Source organism: Trichoplusia ni, chromosome 1, assembly GCF_003590095.1.
Source record: "Trichoplusia ni isolate ovarian cell line Hi5 chromosome 1, tn1, whole genome shotgun sequence".
Classification (NCBI taxonomy): domain Eukaryota; kingdom Metazoa; phylum Arthropoda; class Insecta; order Lepidoptera; family Noctuidae; genus Trichoplusia; species Trichoplusia ni.
In genome coordinates, this window is record NC_039478.1 from 1,074,056 (window position 1) to 1,093,691 (window position 19,636).

At 33.0% G+C, this 19,636-nt stretch overlaps 1 protein-coding gene across 3 annotated transcripts in view; it reads left to right on the forward strand.

The window, feature by feature from the left end:
* Positions 1 to 19,636, forward strand: part of LOC113501432 — an 83,918-nt gene that overhangs the window by 3,458 nt on the left and 60,824 nt on the right. For all 3 annotated transcript variants that reach the window (XM_026882685.1, XM_026882604.1, XM_026882762.1), the window contains exons 3-4: positions 1,269 to 1,354; positions 16,725 to 16,820. In XM_026882685.1, the coding sequence (XP_026738486.1) occupies positions 1,269 to 1,354; positions 16,725 to 16,820 (182 nt within the window). The remainder of the gene's footprint in view (positions 1 to 1,268; positions 1,355 to 16,724; positions 16,821 to 19,636) is intronic.

A 19,636-nucleotide genomic window follows, 5' to 3' on the forward strand; every position in this document is an offset into this window, starting at 1 on the left:
AGACTATTTTCGGTAAGGTCGTGACTTTTGCCACTGCCGGTAGTTTGCATCTTAGACTAAACTTAGCGGCCTAAACTTGAGACTGCTAAACTTATTTCAATACCGTGTATCGAAAAACATATTTTTGGACTCCAATTTGTATGTAGGCCGTGTAAAAATTTGTTCAGATTATAATGTCTGTTATATTTCAAGAAAATAAAGGAATAAAGAAAAAATCGTTAGGAATGGAGAAGAAATCGTTTGAAGCGTGTCCATTAAAATGTATCAAGTATTTTTTTGTAAAGCTGACGCTGTACATACTTATGTATTTTCCACACGCCTCTGAATTTGATCACGTAGAAAAATATCTTCAAATTCTAACTCAATCACATTGAATAAAATGTTTTCGACGGCCGCTACGGGTGTCGTTCTGCCCACGCTTCATACATATATAATTACATTTGGATTTCATTATATTTCTTTCTGATTACCATGGATTGATCTTTGACTATCGAAGTTGAATACTTTTTGATGACTTGTAGAACACGGTACTGCGTCAAAAAGTTATTAAAACTTTTTAGATATTCGTCAAGTATTTTGGAATTGACTTGATAAGGTCAGCTTTGATCTGTAAGGACGATATCTAAGATTTGTAGGTATGTGTTCAAAGTAACAGATTATATGACCCGGAAAACTGGATGCTGAAACTGACCGTATACATACCAGGGTTAAGCGATTGTGTTTCAATGATTTGCGAAATAGCAAACTTTGTTATCGCATTTCTAATATGACATTGATCATTTTTCTAAAATTTCACTTCTGCTTGTTTAAAATAAAAGTCGATTGTGTGTTGTAGTAGTGCGAGTCGGACTCTTGACATTGAGTTTTCGTACAAATAAATTAAAGAAAAACAAATCGTTAGAGTGACAAATATATTTGGAAATGGGTAGATACCTACAAATTTATTTGTCACTTAAAAACTTGTATAAAATTGTAACTATCGTTGCTCAACCTCGGTCTCTAGTTTTTATAATTATCTGTAATAATATCAAATATGTGCACCTTTCAAGATATACAAACAAACAGACGTACGAACAGACGGACAGACGTTGGTGCCTCTGTCATAAAGATTTGTTTTGCTCTTTTGGTAGGGTACCCTAAAAAAGGCCAATACATTTCAGGTGTTTCGTTTGAGTAGAATTACATAGATAAATATATATATATATTATGCATTTTATATTAGCACGAATTTTGTTTTATTATGACTAAATCTACTATATTTGTTTCAGTTACTGTGTCCCTGAACATAACTCTACTCGCTTGCAGTACTATGGGCCTCGTCGCATGCGTTCTCCTGATTTTCGGGGTGTATAAGGTTAGTAACATATGTTTTGATTTTAACTCTATATAAATATATAAATCTTTATATATCAAAATTTTGCAACACCTTACCAAATTACCTATGTGTTTGTTTCTTTTGTCGATACCGAAAGGCCTTCAAATAATGACAAAATTAACATGAAATTTAACGTACGTTACCAGAAAATTAAGTTGAATTTGAAGTGCTTAGAAAAATAAATACAATTTTTTTTAAAAGGTGAGCTGAATAAAACAGCATATTCTGGCATTAGCAAAAGTTCGAATATATTACAGATATTTCAATAATTATTTCGTAAATCGGTGATCGGCTAATCCGTCCCCCAAGAGCCTCCGTGTCTTGAGACACACGCTATGTTATCGATCTCCCGTCGAATGAATATTTATGACAAGACTCACTGACAGCTATCTTACAACTAATCGAACATTACTATATTTGTAAACCGATAACTTAGTGAGGTTTGATCCTCGAAACTCTTTCCTTGAATGAGAGTTTTCCGACAGAAAATTAGTCTTGTAACTTTGCAGTGACTGCTTTTTTAAATATACACTTATACAAAATTAGTGTCTATTTTAAGCTTTTCAGGATTTTTTTTTAAATTGTCGGGAAGTATTATTTGAAAATGAAATTAAAATGCAATTATTTTAGTAGTTCTCCTAAAAAGTAATATAAGTTCAGTTTTATGGACATGAAAGCATAATCGGATTATGTATTTGAGATACGTGTTGTGCACCGAAAAAATAAATGTATCATGAAGGCGAACATGGAATGGAAATCACCTTAATCTAGGTCATCGGTTAGCCGCTTCAACTGAATGACCAAACTGCTTCTATAGAAAACGTTTAAACGAAATATGAGACCTTTAAAAACAGATGTTGCGCAAAAATCGGATACAAATAGTCAATTGCTTAATGATCCCAAATAAAAAAGGAATTTAAAACTACATTTTAAAAGTAGTTTTTGCAAATAAATGCTGGACTTTAATTTGTTGACTTATATTTTATAAATTTTAGGTACTTGTTGAAACTTTGATTACTTTAATCTATTTTATTGAGTGTTTGGTGCGAGTGAAATAATAAGATAACTTTTGAGGACAATATTATTCTTTTCATCAGCTTTATTATATATTATAGACTATTGAAATACATACCTATTGGTTAAGCATTGAGCATTCACGGTGTTTAAATACCAGTCAATACCGAAAATATCTGAAACAAATAATTAATATTTCATTTATTTATTAAGTAAAATACATTTTAATTAATGTTGAATATTCAATTCAATACTTTTCATGCTTTATGCTGAACTGCGCTTTTTAACGCCCGCTGCGCTTTAAAAGCGTCCAGTGCATAAATAATACATTACTTATTATACCCATATAAATAAAAAATATACTAGCAAAAAATATATATAAAACATATTTTTTGCCACTAGATATATTACGTTTTTATGACGTTCAAAATTTTTCGTCCTGAACTATCTGCGTAAGACATGATATTAAACAAAATCTCATCTTAAAACAAATGATTTCTTAAATTTCTTTGTCATTACTAAAACATTTTGAAACTCTCTCTGTCATATTAAGGTTCTTTATTTGCGTAATATCGTGGCATTGAAATTACAAACGTAGAAGATTGAATAAAAAACGTGACAGTACTTTATATTATGAATTGTGGAAGCTCTCAGCCACGTAAAGCTATTGGAATAAGTATTTTCATATTGATAACGGAGTAACATCTTATTAAATTATTGGTACATGAAAGACACGTTGCTTACTTAGAAATGCAAAATAATACTAGGAAATAGATAAGCAGTGTATACATGTAGTACAAGCTCATTAAATCGATAAAGGCTCACCTAAAAGTCGATGATAGCCTGATGGTTTGACCAATGGACTGCCAAGCCAATGGAAGTAGGTTCAAATCCCGTCACATACGATGTCTTTTCGTATTCATGTGCGTTTGTGTTATTTTTCTATAATTATGAGTTCTTAAAAACAGTGAAGAAGTTGAGTGAGTTTTTTTCAAGGGTCTATTTATAACCACGTTTGGACCCTTACGCCCAGAGGGGTTTAAACACTCTGACACCAGGTTGTCAACAACCATCCGCTCAACCCAAAGGGCTGGAGGCGGAGGAGTCATTTGATCGCATCCGGAAAAAAAGATTTTACATCAACTATATAAAAATAAAGAAGAGTAAAAATTGCAATTTCTTGTTTTTTATTCTTAAATTCCACTTTGATAAAATACGTACGTCGTAAGGTAAATCTCAGTTAATATCTCGATTTTTAATTAGATCTTGATTTGTGTACTAGTTTTATTAACGATAACGTATTATCCGTCCAAAGCTGAGTGTTTATTAACTTTTGTAACTGAACTTAGGTTGAGCAGTGTAATTGAAATGGATGTTTCATTTAGCTGTGAGGGAAGTGAATTGTGAACGCTTTTCCCTTACGCAGACTTGTAATTAGAGTAACAATGTTAAGCAATTAAACAGAACAAGGGAAAAATATCGGGAGCTAAGAAGACCTGTTCGTAAACAATCAACAATTACTATAATCTCGTACAGTAATGAGATTTTAGTGAAAAAATTAAATGAAAAAAACAGAATAGTACCTATTTTATTTGTACTTAGAATTGCATGAAAATCGTAAGCTTTCGGACACATCGATATACGATTGCAAATTGTTAGTATGCCTGTAAATACAAAAGTAAATTCGTGGATTATTACAAAAAAAAAATCTCGCTAGAAAACGGTTCTATTGTCGAACACAGATTGAAACTAAAGTGAAAACGATTCTACCATGAAATTGATAAGTTCGGCGTAAAAGCCGTTCTAGCCAATCTTATATGTAAATACGTTTTGTTTTTGCTATGTCAAAAATTTAATATCTTTCAGATTATTCGCTGTTAGTAGCTAGTTTTTAACCAAAAAGACTAGGTTTTTAAGATATCATGTATTTACTAACTGGAAAATCAGTTTCTTAGTTTAGATTTCATTATTTGTCGTTTTCTTTCTCGATTTGAAGTTAACCGCGGCAATAGGCGTGCCACTAGAACCGTACTTGTAAGTACCCGTCATAAATCCTACATTGTATTCCAAACCATTGTCGGAGATATCTTGATATTGGCTTTATATAGGCCGACTAGGAGAATGTGCACAATTTCTATAAATTACTTTACTACTAGCGAAAACATGTACAAAACAATAAAAAGATAACGAAACTATCCAGCAGAGATCAGAAAAAAACTGTAATATGTGAAAAACCCATACCACGATATTAAAATTTTATGACTTTTTATGCGAACACCGCTCTGCATGCAGTTGGCAACAGCGAGAATATTCCTATAAAGGGAATCTAACTTGGTTTATTAAATCGAAGCTTCTTCATAAGTTCTCCTTTAGTTTGAAACAGAGGTATTATTAGTTAAGGATACTTTGCGAGACACTCGCAGTTGCATACGGAACTACAAACAATCTCCATCAATTAGCTGTCAGAGACTTCGATCAAAGTTCAAATGCGATTCTGAATTCGGAAGTTACCACTGCAAAGGGATCAGAATACTAGATACATTGTTACTAGTTTAGTCTCGCAAATAGTTTTGCTCAGGAGTTGAGATCTCGTAAGCTGATGTCTGACATCAGAGCATATTATAGTGAAAAGACGAGAACTAAAGTTTTCCCCTCCGTTTGGATTACTCTAATTGGATTGCACTAATAGTGTTAAAGTTTGGAACTAAATCATTTTGATGGAGTCGTATCAGTATTGTGCATAATGGAATTAAATTCATGAAAGGAAAGTTCAGGCGACCGGCAGTGAGCGTTTGCTCGTATTGACTTAATAACTTATTCATTAGTGTTATATAATGAGAATTAAAAGCTTCTTTACTGTCAACAACGGCATATGCATATAGGGTGGGCGTCATTTAATTAAATAGTTTTTATTTCAAGCTTCGACTACTAGGAATAGATGTGAGTTATTGATTAATAGAGAATTTGACTGATCGAATGTAATGATGACATGCGTGGGAAGATTGGCAATTATTTACTCGAAAATTATGGCAAATTAAATGTAAACTTTGCCATTATTTATACCAATCAATATTCACGTTTTCACAAGTTGGCTTGAAGCTATGGACCTACATAACCTCAAGCTAGCTAATAAGTAACCAATAAATGACACTATGAAAACGTATGAAAAATATACAATACGAAAAAAATGTGTAACAAACACGATTTGTTGTAATTCTGCAAAACTGTATGCGTACAGCCGCCCCTTCTTAATTGTGAGAACACTTTAGGCGGTGCGGGGCGCGGGGGGTTGGGGGGGGGGTGAATTTATGAGGGTGCCTTACCCTCCCAGGCGTACCCTTCTGCTCGACACCGCACCCAAAGTCTTCTTTAACCTCCAACGTAAAAAAGTGAGGTTACAAGTAAGTTTTCACGTGTGTATCTATACTATCTATGCATAATATTTTCAACGTGTGACTTCTGTCACTTTTACTATACAAAGGAATGATTGTTTTAAGTATACTATATGATCAAGAAGGTTTCAACTTATAAAATAATTAAATATTGTTTTTTAAATTTACAAATATTATGCTGGAAATATTTCTTAAAATACAGGCGAAATATTGTCGGCTTTGCCATAAATATTAAATTCATTGTTATTAAAATATGGACTAGTGTAAAGTTATTCGCCTTCAACAGCTAAGTACTATCACAGTGGGTTAAATAATGAACAAAACATCTGCTAAGGTAAGCCTTCGTTTTTGATGCATTCGATTATATTAATCTAAATTGTCCTTGGAAATAAATGATCTCTTTATGATAACCAATCACATTACTATACAATTTTGAGGTGAATGAACTTTTATAAAACCGGAGGAATTGAGGGTTCCGTAAAAATAGGCTAAAAATAAACAAATGGTTGCATGACAAATACATTTGAGAGCTGAATACATACAAATTGATTTGTCACCTAACAATTCCATTACCGTAACAAATGTTCAAAGATCATTTGTTAAAAGAGTTGCAAAAAAGATAGATTTAAAAATTATAAAAACCCACGTTTTTAAATGTCCATTCAAATTTTATCAAAATCGGTCCATTCGTTTTTATAAATTGATCTAAATTGCATTGTCCTCGGGTTTAAAGCTACCCTGAAAATTTCAGCAGGCTAGCTTATCGGGAAATGCCTCAAAATTGAGTTGTAAAAATCAACCGGAACAACAAACAAACAAATAAGAAAAGCTAGTGAATAAAAACGGGGGAAAAATATACTGACAAGCTATCACGGATCGGACGGCGGATGGACAGACTGCGGGGCATGGTTTTTAAGTATTTTTTTACGAAACTCTAAAAATTTATAATTAAAACCTACTTTGGGAAAACTTCACTGGAAATACCGGTACTTAGATGCTATTAAGTATCATGATACGAGCAAAACCTTTTCGAAACTATTCTTTAAAAGCCTTTCAGTTTAAACGTCACAGATAGTTGCTAAATTATCACAAGCCCACACCATGTATAAAGGTCGCTGCTTCATAATTATCTAACAAGTTTACTGGCACAAACAGAGTGTTTAAATAAAAAAAGAAAAATACGAGCTTTTAAAACTAGCTAAGTAGATACTAAGCGCGTCACGGCAAGTTAACTGAAAACCATTCTAAAGAGCAACTAAAACGTGCAAATAGGACTGTCGACTTGCAGAAATGTGTAATATTTAAACAAAGTCCGTTCAAAGCAGAGCTAAAAGCGAAATCCTCATATTTTAATAGGAGTACTTTGTAGTGAAACCTTTTTATACAAGGCTCGTACAGGTATATTAATGCCTTAAGTTTTTGCAATTTAACTGAAAGGAAAACCAAGATACATAATCTCGGAGAGTTAAACGCTTTCAATAAGTTTTCTTTTCGCTAGCTCTATGGTAGGTACCGACAGTATATGGATTTATATCGATTTGTTGGACAGTAAAAACTAAACTTATTAAGTTAGTTCTGTAGTTTCAACAATTGACTTTAAAAAAGTTTACAAAGTATAAAACTTAATGAATTAACAAAAAGAAACAAAAGTTGACTGTCAACACTGTGACAAAAATAAATTGACTTTGAGCAATCAAGCGCGGTGTTGTTTTTTAACTTCGGACCCAAGTTATTGTCCAGAGTGCTATGTACTAATTATTTACTGTTGTAAATAGACGACATATAACAGAATTTAAACATTGAGGTGTTATATAAGTATGACAATAATAATAAGTAGGTGCAGAAAGGCAGGCAATAGTTTATCCCTTATAGAGGGAAGGTTCCCAAGAAAGAATCCTAAGTAGATGCCTCATGATATTTAACATTAATAATCTAAACTAGGCTTCTGCATGTTGTACCTGTGTCTCCTTGTACACCTTCGAAAAGAACCGGGTCACTTCCCATGAAGTTATCCCGTGAATGAAAAGAGTAGAAAAAAAGCTTGCATATTTATTTTTTGCTGAAAAGGGTTTTTTTTAATTAATTTTCTATTGAAAGCGAATGTTACCAAAACGGTTTTCGGTAATGATTTATAAACGTCTTTTCAAGTCTAACATCAACTGAGTGGTGGAATTTATTGCACGTTAATGCTTTGAGTACTTAGTGCAAGTTATTTTATACCCTTAAATGTATTTTACAATTTGAACGTTTCATTTTAATGTGACAAATTAATTTAATTTCGCTGAACCATACTTAAAGGGATGACATACTTACATATTTTAATTACTCGTTTGTAAATTCAATGTACATTTGACTGAAGGATTGGAAGTCCCTCTATAAATATGCCGCCCGCGTGGAATCAGTGCTCACCACTAATTAAAATGGAAAACTATAAAAAGCACACATTAAAAAAAAAACCGCTTGAGTTAAAATCGAATAATAATTCCTAAATGCAGTTTTAAAAGTTTTTTTTTTATGTCGCGTCGTTAAAGTATGAATTATTTTTTGAGCATGAATTTAAGGACTACATAGGACAAGAGTCCAACAAAGACTTTTAAAAGTAAACGGCGTAGAGCAGCAATACTTGTTGTAGGACCTCTTTTCTTTTATAATTACCAACAATTTTATTCAACCCTACATTAATAACGCCAGCTAGTTTGGTAAATACTATTTGTAACAGCCCTATTACCTCGTTCACTCATTCCCTTTTATCACTCCTTACGATGCCTGAGGGAATATGGCGTGGCCTATTCCTGGACGGACCTGCAATAAATCTACTGTTAACGTACGACTTTCTATTAACACGCGAGTTTTGATCAAATACGCTCACTCACAGACTCACTTCTGACAGGAGGTATTTAAGCTTCTCTCTTGTGTCATTAGATGAAGATCAACCTTAGATACAGCGTTTAATTTATTGATTAAATAATAATTCAATAGATATGAACTCATTTTCTGTGATGTGATTTATCGGTTACGTAGTTTAATGAATAATAACAGATGCGTATTTTTTGTCCCCCGAACATACCTAAATTATTGATCAAATTATCGTGAATGTGAACTTACAAGTAAACAAAAGAGGCCCTCAATAAAATGTCACATTTTTCCTTTAAAACGTACCTGTATTAATTTGCATAGAATCTCCTTTATAAAAGAGAGTGCATCGCTATTGTTTTTCAAAGAATAACGTTGGTGGTGGTGATTTTTTGATAGATATTTAACGGAACTCTTTAAATAGAAAATAAGAACAAGTAGAAGCGATCAAGACGAAGCCGCTGAAAAAGATTTTCTCTTTCATCTAGCCTTTAGTTAATTATATTGTGAACGTTCGGTACAAGCATTTGCTTTCTGTGTGCAGACCTATTTAGTCTGTAATTTCCAAAGAATTAAAAAGAGCTCTCATTTTTTTTCCTGATTTCTTCTTTATTTCTGGTTGAATTGTAATTAACAAATAAGCAGAAATTCTTGAATTTAGATTTTTAAGTAAACTTTTAGATTAGGTTTAGGTTTTTATTAAATTAGAATAGATGCATTTTACTAACATTGATAAAATAATCAATTTAGCTTTCGACGAACCTTTTAACAATAATATACCGTACATTGTATTGTGTAAATGGCATTTTCTATTTGGGTTTTACAGAAAATATATTCCCAAGACTTTGCTTAAAAGTGTGCCCAGGAAGCGAGCGCACTTAGGCTATTGTCAATCAAAGTACTAAACAAACTATGAGGCGGGAGTATTCATAACATTTCGAAACTAAAATTGTAAAACAAGAGTATGCAAATGTATTTTGTGATTTTCTTTATCAATTTGTTAATATAAGAAATAAAGCATCAAAAAAATTCAACTATCACTTCAAATATTATTAGGCTCAACCTGGTGACAGATTAGAGTCGCTGCATACCGCCCACAAGGACATAAAACTGAGTAGCTCTGTTTCAGCCAAGACTATTAAGACACTTTACAAGCAGATAAAGAAAAATGTTTCATTCTTTAACTATTTTTTTTAATCAAACACTACATATAGTATATACATTTATGTATACTTCATTTCATATAGAAAACTACGGAGCTACTTAACAAATAAATTAACGAGTCAATTAAATACCTATTTCGGAAATCAAGCAGGTATAAATAAAAAAGCTTGACTTTGATCAATTTCAAAAACCACATTAGCTTCTCGAAGCTACCAAAGTCATAATCTCCTACAATATTATGCAAAGCTGCAGCCATTTCTGGTTAGAAAAATATTATACTCCATGTGACACGTGTGATGGATGACAATAAATATTGCTGGCTTTATCCCATCATGTTTAAACTTAACTTAGTAAAATGTATTCATCTAAGTACGATCTGAATTGTCTTTCGTGCCCGAGTAAAGATCAGGGCATGAAGATACGCATTTGTTTCTTTATCACTTTGTAAAAATGGCAACCCTGTCCTTGCCTATCACCATTCGATGATGACAGATGAGCTGAAAAAGAGTTTATAGATTAAAAATAGATCACTTCACATTAATTTCAGGAGGAAAATCGACTTAATTTAGTTTCCTTATTTTCCTATGCTAAACAAATAATGTGTATTGCATGATAGTAAAGATATATTAATATTTATCAAAGCCGTCATAATAAAACACAGGCAGCAGTGGTTGTCTGAAGGCGCCCAAGTTTAATGTTTTAGGCGCTTTCATATTTCTCAACATAAATATTTAATGGAGTACTTGTTTGCATCCAACTTCCAATTTCAGCCTCATGTAATATGATATAGTTCACGAAACGGTCGAAATATGAGATTTGTTTTTCTTTTGTTATTTGTTGTACACGATCTCGCCGCGAATGGATGGAATCGATATCGAGTAGTCAATGTATTCAAACAATTCATTCAAATTGGTGTATTATATTGTTGCTTTTGGTCTCGGCTTCGCTCGCATGCCCATTAAATTTCAATATAGACTTTCTTGGGTAAATATTTTCAATGTCTTCATCACTATATACTAAATAACATCAGACGTTTTACAAACAGATTCAAAGTTACCTGTCAATTTATTTTTGCAATGATTTATATTTTTAAATGTTTCCGTTAAACTCATTTTGATAGAATTAAACCCTTAGGTACAAGGCCACTTTCAAGGCCAATGCGAGGCCACTTTTTAGCCCGGGCAAAGCGGGTTTAGCGTTCGTGACCCAAACGGCGCGGCGCGCATCGTGGGCAAAGCGATTTAATGCTACAGTACTGACTTTTGAAAAACATATTTTGAAACATTAATCATAGATTTACACGCAAATTAAATTGATTAAATTAAAAAAATAGGAAATTATAAGCTGTTTTACTGACGTAATTTGAATGAACAATACAGTGTTTGTTCATTCGATATTATCTAAAACTATAAATAAATACTTTGTTCTTTTCATTTTATACTTTATCAACTGACTATCTCATACAATATTATATTTAGAGTAGTTTTTACATATTATTTACCTACATTTATTTAAAATTTATTCAATACGTATTAAAACTGTTTGCTAAATTTCGTTTCATGCTACGAAAATTGCACTAATATAGGTAATGGAAAGACATCGATGTGCCAAATGTTAATTAAAGCGAGTTCCAATAAAAAATAACTAGCTCATAACGCTCATACGTTGACCTTTACCCAATATTTACCAGTAACCACATTTTTGTTGTTTAAGAAAATAATGTGTCGACCTATCTGTGTTGGGCATTTTAAAATAGCCAGAAGTAGCAATTGTGGAAGATAGTCGGTAACGCTTTGCCTTGAAATGCGCTGTCGTTATAACTACCTTTCAAACAAAATAGTGACAATATAATACAGTTAAAAAAGTAACTGATTTATTTTGAGTTGATTAACAGGTACAATCTAAAAAGCCTAAATCACTACACAAGACATGTAAGAACTAAGAGCTCGCAATTATCGTTATAACCGTTCAAATTTCTTCGAAGTCAAAAAATGTAAAAACTCAATCGATTCGTAACTGACTTTGGACAAAGAGCGAGTAATTTGAGGTTTCGTTATAAATTAATATAAGCTTGTTAAATGAAAATCAAACTACAATGTTACGAATAGGATTAAATTCGGTTCGACATTGACCAGAAGCCTAAGCTTCTGTTGGAAAGTCAAAAGGGTAGTTAACGGTGGATAGCTTCATATAAAAGCCCGAATAACTAAACTGTCTGCAAAGTTAACTCTGTTCGAATTCAGCCTTATGTACCGTTATAAGTATAATCTATAACTTGCCTTACCGTTTTGGAATTTTATTTATATTCAACTAACCAAATTTTGGGTCGATAAAATAAAAATTGGTAAAGTTAAAATAAAAATTAGATACTTCAGTTAGTTCCAATAATAGGTTCCCTAAACTTGTAAGTAATCATTTTGGAATTGTTCTAATTAGTGATCCTTCATTGAATGTAAAACAAGTGCATTTATGTGAGCGCTAACTCTGACGAATCGCTTAAAATCTTAAATATAAAGGAAGGGAATGTCAAATTCAGGTCACTTTTCAAAAAGGAATTGAATGAATTTGAAGTTTTGTATATTATTTCTATGTTAATGTGATAGATCATTGTTTTGGCTTTTTGGTCAGTTTTTATGGTTGTAATTCTCAAAACCTAGAGTTTTACAGACATACCTGTGACCTAAAAAATTACTAGCGTAACTTCGTTTTTGTTTTAATCTATAAGCAAAATCACAAAGCGTTTTGTAATCAAATTTCAGGCCAGTTCATAATTAAGAGCCCTCGACAACATCAAATAATTCTTAACAAATTAACAAACTTTATGTCTAAAGTTAAAAAAAGTGTGTTTAAAATTTGTTTTACGATATTTTTAATATCTTTTAGATTTTTATGTAACAGGTGAAGGTGTAAAACTGGTCTTGATTTGAAAAGTCATTATTTCAGTTTTGAAACTGAAATGATACGGAAAATATTTGGGCAATTTTTTGTAGTAAAGTCATGTTTGGTGTGCTACAGGGCAGCGTATTAGGACCGCTACTTTTTATTATTTCTATTAATGATGTGCCATTAGTGACCAAATATCCAGTGACGCTATTTGCAAATGATAGTACAGTTACTGTAGATTCCACAGGCGAGACGTCACACGAAGACTAAATTAATACTATCATCCAATCTTTAATAGAATGGATGAACAATAATAACCTCAAGATTAATTTAGCCAAAACAAAAATAATGTATTTTAGTCAACGTATAGCTACTCCAAATTTTGAAATAAACTACCAAATCACATCACTCAGTACAGTCACTACAACGAAATTTCTAGGCATTCTCATTGATAGGAACTTAAACTGGAAGTCACACACAGAGGAACTCACAGAAAGAGTTGGTTCTTCCGCATATGCTCTGTACAAACTGTCAGCTATCGTAGACACTGGTGCTCTAATTACATCTTCTTAATATTCTGGGGAAACTCGGCTAACAGAGAAACAGTTTTCAGATCTCAAAATGCATTAGGGCAATGTATGGGCTTCAAAATACTGACAGTTGTGAACAATTTTTCACTAAATTTAAAAATATTAACTTTACCTGCCTACTTGCTACTTTTGTAAAAGTAACCCAAAATTATTTAGTCGCCATGCTGATGTAAGCAGTGGCAGTCGTAGGGATAATGACAAACTATGCATTGTGCCATGCAACACTGCGCTAATGCATAAAAGGGTATTTTGTCTAGCGCTGTCATTTATAACAAAGTACCAAAATTGATTAAGTCCCTACCTTTAAATAAGTTTAAATTAAAATTCAAAAAATATCTTGTTGCCTAATGTTTTTATACTCTTAATGAATATTTAAATGATGCCTAACACTTGTTGCTATATTGTGACGTTTCACTTCAAATATTTGTAAAAAAATTGTACGCCTTACTTATTGCTGGCAAAACATGTATGGGTCTGATTTTATTTTACCACCTTATGTAACAATAATATTAAAAGTAACAAAAGGTTTTATGCTTCTGGGTAGCCACGACAGGATTCGAACCTGCGACCGCCGAATCTAGGTTCGGTCGCTCTGTCCTCTGAGCTACGTGGCCTGGTAGTACATTATTTCAAATTTACCTTCTTATGAACTTTGCCGGAAATCAGCAATGCAATATGGAACGTAGCACTCTAGACATAGAGTAAAATTTAGCGATCCCCGCTGTAACGAGAATAGCGGGTACGTGATGGTTTGTATCGGCGCGCGGCGCCAGGGAATCAAATAGTAAACTATAGAGCAAAAATTGCGTAGACTAAAAAATTAATCTGATTTAATTATTCTGATTTAATAATCCCTTTTTATATCATCAAACACACGGACGAGGACGCGGGCAATAGCTATTATCTAATAAAGCAGTGTTCTTCTTTGTCATGAAAATTGTTTTGGCACCGACTTCAAAAAGTATAAGTTTGAAATAGAGGTGTATATTATAATATACTTAATATAAATTATTTTATTCTTTTCAGTTTGTTTCTTTTAAGGCGGTTTTTTTACCTAAAAAAATAGTGTATAGCCCGCGTCGAGGTCGGCTATATCGCGTTTCCAAGAGAACTCTGCAAAAGTCCGTGATATAAACTATCCTATGTTCTTTCTCAAGGTCAACTCTATCTCTGTACCAAATTTAATTACAATCAGTTAAGACAGACAGACAGAGTTACTTTCGCATTTATAATATTAGTAGGGATTAAAAAAAAAAATATTTTATACTTTTCAGTGACAGGTTCTTAATTTACTTTAAGTTTTCGTTATGTGACCTATTAGTTTATTCTAAGTGAATTAGTGATAGTTTTTCGTTTGATCGAACTGATAACCTCCTTTTTTGAAGTCGCTTAAAAACTAAAAACCTTCATAAAGACATTCTAATATTACTACACACATACATTCTTAAAGGTCAAAACTCAGAACCTCCTTTTTTTGAGTCGGTTAAAGCACTAAAACCTTGACCTGAAAGTAAAACATACTTTTATGAAAAAAATCACATCCGAATTGCTTCGTCCAACCGCGAGATAATCGCGGACAAACATACATACATACATTACATACATACAAACAATCAAACAGAAAACCTCCTTTTTTGAAGTCGCTTAAAAATACGTCTGATTTTTTTGTAAACATATACTTACCCGTTATTAAATGATGTAACGGTTTACTCACGCATATTTATCGGGGTAGCTCGACTAGTTTCGGACCCAACCGGAGTCCTTAATCATGAGCAGACGCGGCAGGATCGCGAGTTCGACGAGTTCGACTCGGCGGGTTCGACTCGCGGTCCCGCCGCGTCCATGATTAAGGATTCCGGTTGGGTCCGAAACTAGTCGGTAAACCGTTACATCATTTAATAAAGAATCATTCTCACGACAGTTACTATCAAAATATACTTACCCGTGTTTTCACAAAATAAATTATCTTTTATTTTTTACTATTATTAATATGCAGATAAGTATTATAACTCGCCAACATTCTGATTATAGAAACTTTAATTAAAACACTAATCGTAGAGAAATTTAAATAGAAATATAGCATCCGTCTTGACTGCAAAATATTCCGAATATCAACTTTTTCGAAGAATCTGCATTCAGCGAAACAAGCTCCTCGCTGCAACATTTAATTGTTTGTGAAGCAAATCCTATAATTAGTGGGACGGTGGCTCGTCGAACTAGCCCTATATATCTGTGACGCAAATTTCACTCGCAGGCAATACGGGCAATTCTGCCAGTCGCAGAATCGTCGAAATGAAGTGTTTTTGATGCAAACCTTATCGATGGTACTAGTTTATTTTAACGAACTAATTAATAATCTGTTTGTATTTTTGTTAAAGTAAGAGCGTGTTCTTGGACTATAGTTTTGTCTGCAGTAACCGAAGATGGTGGTGGTAAAATATAAAGTTAGGTCGCACTGTTTTGCAAAGGCCTCCGTCTTTATCTTTTGTGTTTTCTGGCCACCATTCAATATGATACAATATTCACCATATATGATCATTTAATTAAATATTATTCTTTACTCGTATGGCTTTAGAGACAATATATTTTTTAAACGTTATTAAAATAACTTTAACTTTAACTTTTTTTTTAGCAAATGTGATGAATATATCAATTTGACAGATTTTTAAACCTCTTAAGAGAACAGTGCACAGAGCAAAAATTGAATCGAGATATATATCATCTTAGTCTCACTCGATATGTCAAATGCAAGTGTAAATATGATTCTAGATGTTAAGGGTTAGTCAAATACAAATCTACAGTTGTAGCGGCAAAGAGACTTTAGTTATTTTTACGAGTCTATAGCCAGACAAACATACATAACTTTTGCTTTAAGATTTTACTAGGGTTTAGCAACATGAAGTGTTTTTCTAGAAGCATTGGGATCGTTTTATTTACTTAGGCTTAAAACCGATTTACATGGCAGCAAAGCGTTGTGATTTCAAGCGATACTGTAAACTCAAACATGTCGACAGACTCCGAAATGTCTGTCAAAGTCGCAAGATAACTCTGACGTCTTCTTTACACCTATGTATTAACGTCCGACGCAAAAAGTGGGCGTTATAAGTTTAACGTGTCTGTCTGTCGAGCGGAGCTATTTCAATTTAGTTGGTTTTGTATGAAAAGTGAATTAAGCGTAAGTGCCGCCGAAAATAGAGGTGGCCTGCAATTGGGGAGGCCTATATTCAGCAGTGGACGAATATAGGCTGATCATGATGATGATGAAATACATGTGTTCTCAGACATGTTTAATAAAAATAAGACGGTCCTTTGACAGGTTGTGGCATTGATTTCTTTTTAATAAATGTTTTTGGTTTAATGCCTCAGCCTTCGCTTCGTATTCCATTTACCGTACATTTACTGATTCACCGAAACCCAGAACTCTATGCATTAAGTGTCTGTCTATTGTTCTAGGACGTGAAGTTCATGTTACTGCCGTGGGTGGTGGCTATGGCGCTGGAAACAATAGTAGAGATTGTCAACCTTTTCTACTTATTCTATCTCCAAACTGTAAGTAAATCACAATTAAATATTTTTTAATGTTTGTCTGCCATTAACGTGATATAAGCTTTGAATGTTGTGTTGTAATAAACATTTTTTGTTGGTGAATAAATTACAAATTAAAATGAATTATATTCATTGAAGATTAAATAACATTATTGTTGAATACGTTTACTGATCATATTATTATATTAAAGTAGTAAGCGCAAATCTTATTGCAGTTACAATAGATTTTAAACTCGCATAAAGTTTTGCCACTGAGAGCCGAATTTGGGCAAATGGATATAAAAAAAAAAGATAGAATACCAACTTTCTACTTAAAAGATTTATTAAATATAATATGTCGTCTTTAATTCATACATCGTCCGCCGCGCCGGTGAGCGCGACTCTGCGGAAATTGTTTCACGCGTGGGAGGCCGCAGCTGTATTCAATTCAGGTTCCAAATGATATCGGAAGTCATTGCTATATCTATACTCACTTATAGGTATGCTCAGAATGATATAACTCAAACCAAGGTCTTCGTGCCTTAGTAAAGCGCTCAAATCTAGAGGCGACGAGCAAAAATATTGAAATCTCTTATATTTAATATAAAGTATTTTTTTAACCGATAGCTTTTGTTTCTTTAAGCAATACTTTTGTGTTAATGTACAAATACTTTCCTTGTTTTATGTATAAAATTATCTGTTGCTAAATATAACAAGCACCTTTAACCGAAAAAGAAAATTCGTATTTTTGCTACATTGAATTATAAATACGAACATACATCAATATTACATAAAATGATGGAAAGAGAAAAACCCCGTTAAGAACGACGCTATTACTTTCGTCCAAAAGCATAAGATCTTAAGCTCACAAAGTGAATCCAAAGTAATGTAAGCGAATAAGTACTGTCAAAAATGGCCAACGAAGGCTTTTACTTCTTCCCGTGTCGATGAAGGAACCTCAAAGTGCCTTTAATGACGCTTGCTTACATAATTTAAGCAGCATATCTGAAGGAAAATATAAAACTTTAGTGATTTTCTTAACTGCGGATATAAAATTGTTTACAAATTCAAGATTTGTTTAAAAAGATATACTCGATATTTTCAGCTTAGGTTGACTATTTAAAATAAAATTTACACAGAAACAGAAAACATCGACATAGCATTAGCTACAAAATAGTTTTCTGCCTCTACTTTTCTGGTTAGTGATATAAAAGCGTGATAACTATTCTATTGATGTTTTCAGTACACATGACATGAATATTACATTTTTACATAGAAAATTAAACCATTCACCCTTCCGCCACGATGAAAGGTCTTATTGTATCTAACCTCGAGGACAGATGATGATTTAAAGGCAAACCTCCTTGCTTTTGTAAACGTGTAATAAATCACTGCTTTCCACACAAAAATATAGTTAGGTAGTATGCTCAACCTGTCAAGTTGAGGAACACACTTGGGTACCAATTCACATATGAAATTTGTTTTGGTGTTTACGTTCTAACATTATAAAGCTAAAGAGGTTTGAAAACAACTTGTTGTGATGGATAGTCAGAACATTATTGGAAAATGATATAAAACTCCGAGCTATAACACTATGACTAGTTATTGTATAATATCTTCTACTCTTGCATTCCGGCCACCAGGACGTCAATAATATGAGTTAAAAGTTGACAAAAATATACACAAAATATAATATTAGTGCAAAATAAGTTAAATGTTGAATGATTTTCAATTGCAGCGGTCTGGTCGGTTTAATACCAAGCGAACAATACGGAAACCAGTTCACCCGGCAGTATGAAGTCACTCAGGCTGTCAAATAGATATCAGACCCAAACAATCTATTGAACAAGCGGTCTCGATAATTATATCCTTCATAAATAAATTTCCAACATCATTGCTACAGTATTTACGTGCTGCTGTGAAGGTAAAGGCAAACTATACCGACCTAAGTCACGTACTTGACATTATGTTACATGTCATTTGAATAAGAAAACTGGTCAAATATATGTTGGACTCGCGAAACTAAGTCCGCAATACTAAATCCGTAATAACAGGCGGAATAAAATCAAAGTTTACAATATATAAAAAAAACGAACAGGAACAAACAATACGAACGAACATTCATCAATGTTACTCGTAGAGATTTATCGAAGCTAAATAACAGAAACTCATTTTTACAATGCATTTTTACATTGATTCGTGTAAATAACTGCGTATATCAGTATTGCATGAAATGATAGAAAGGGCAAAACCCCGTTAAGACCGACGTAGACCAAAAGCATCAATACAAACGTGGGATCAGTTAATATATCTCAGGACTGGGAAACATATTACAGCTAAAAACCAAAACATACACTGCGATGAATTCAATTTGCCACCGTAGGCAGAGCACAATAGAATCCGCTCGCGATTCCCAAACGTCTCGTAAAGGAAAATTAGAAGTAATATCTAAAGGGTAACCGCTGTAATCACTGAGATATACTCGTATCTGCCGTTAACTGTTTAACTATAAAACTACAAAGAAGACAGCGCTAACATTCTTAGACACGTCATTATGTACTTTAACAAGTTGGAAAATAAAACAACGGTTGGTCCTTGAAGAAAAGCTTGTCACAAAAAATAACTGACAAAATGGGGTTGGGCCTTGCGACTTTATGGTAATTAAATAGAAGAAGTAATAGATCAGATAGAATCGAAATTCGGTTCATGAGATACAGCCTGATGTTGGACGGGCAGACATCTGTGACTCAAAAAGAGGGTTTTGTTTTACACTACAGAGTAAAGTGAAAAATCAAAAAGGCATCTATCAATTTCATAATACTTGTATTTTAGAAATAAAC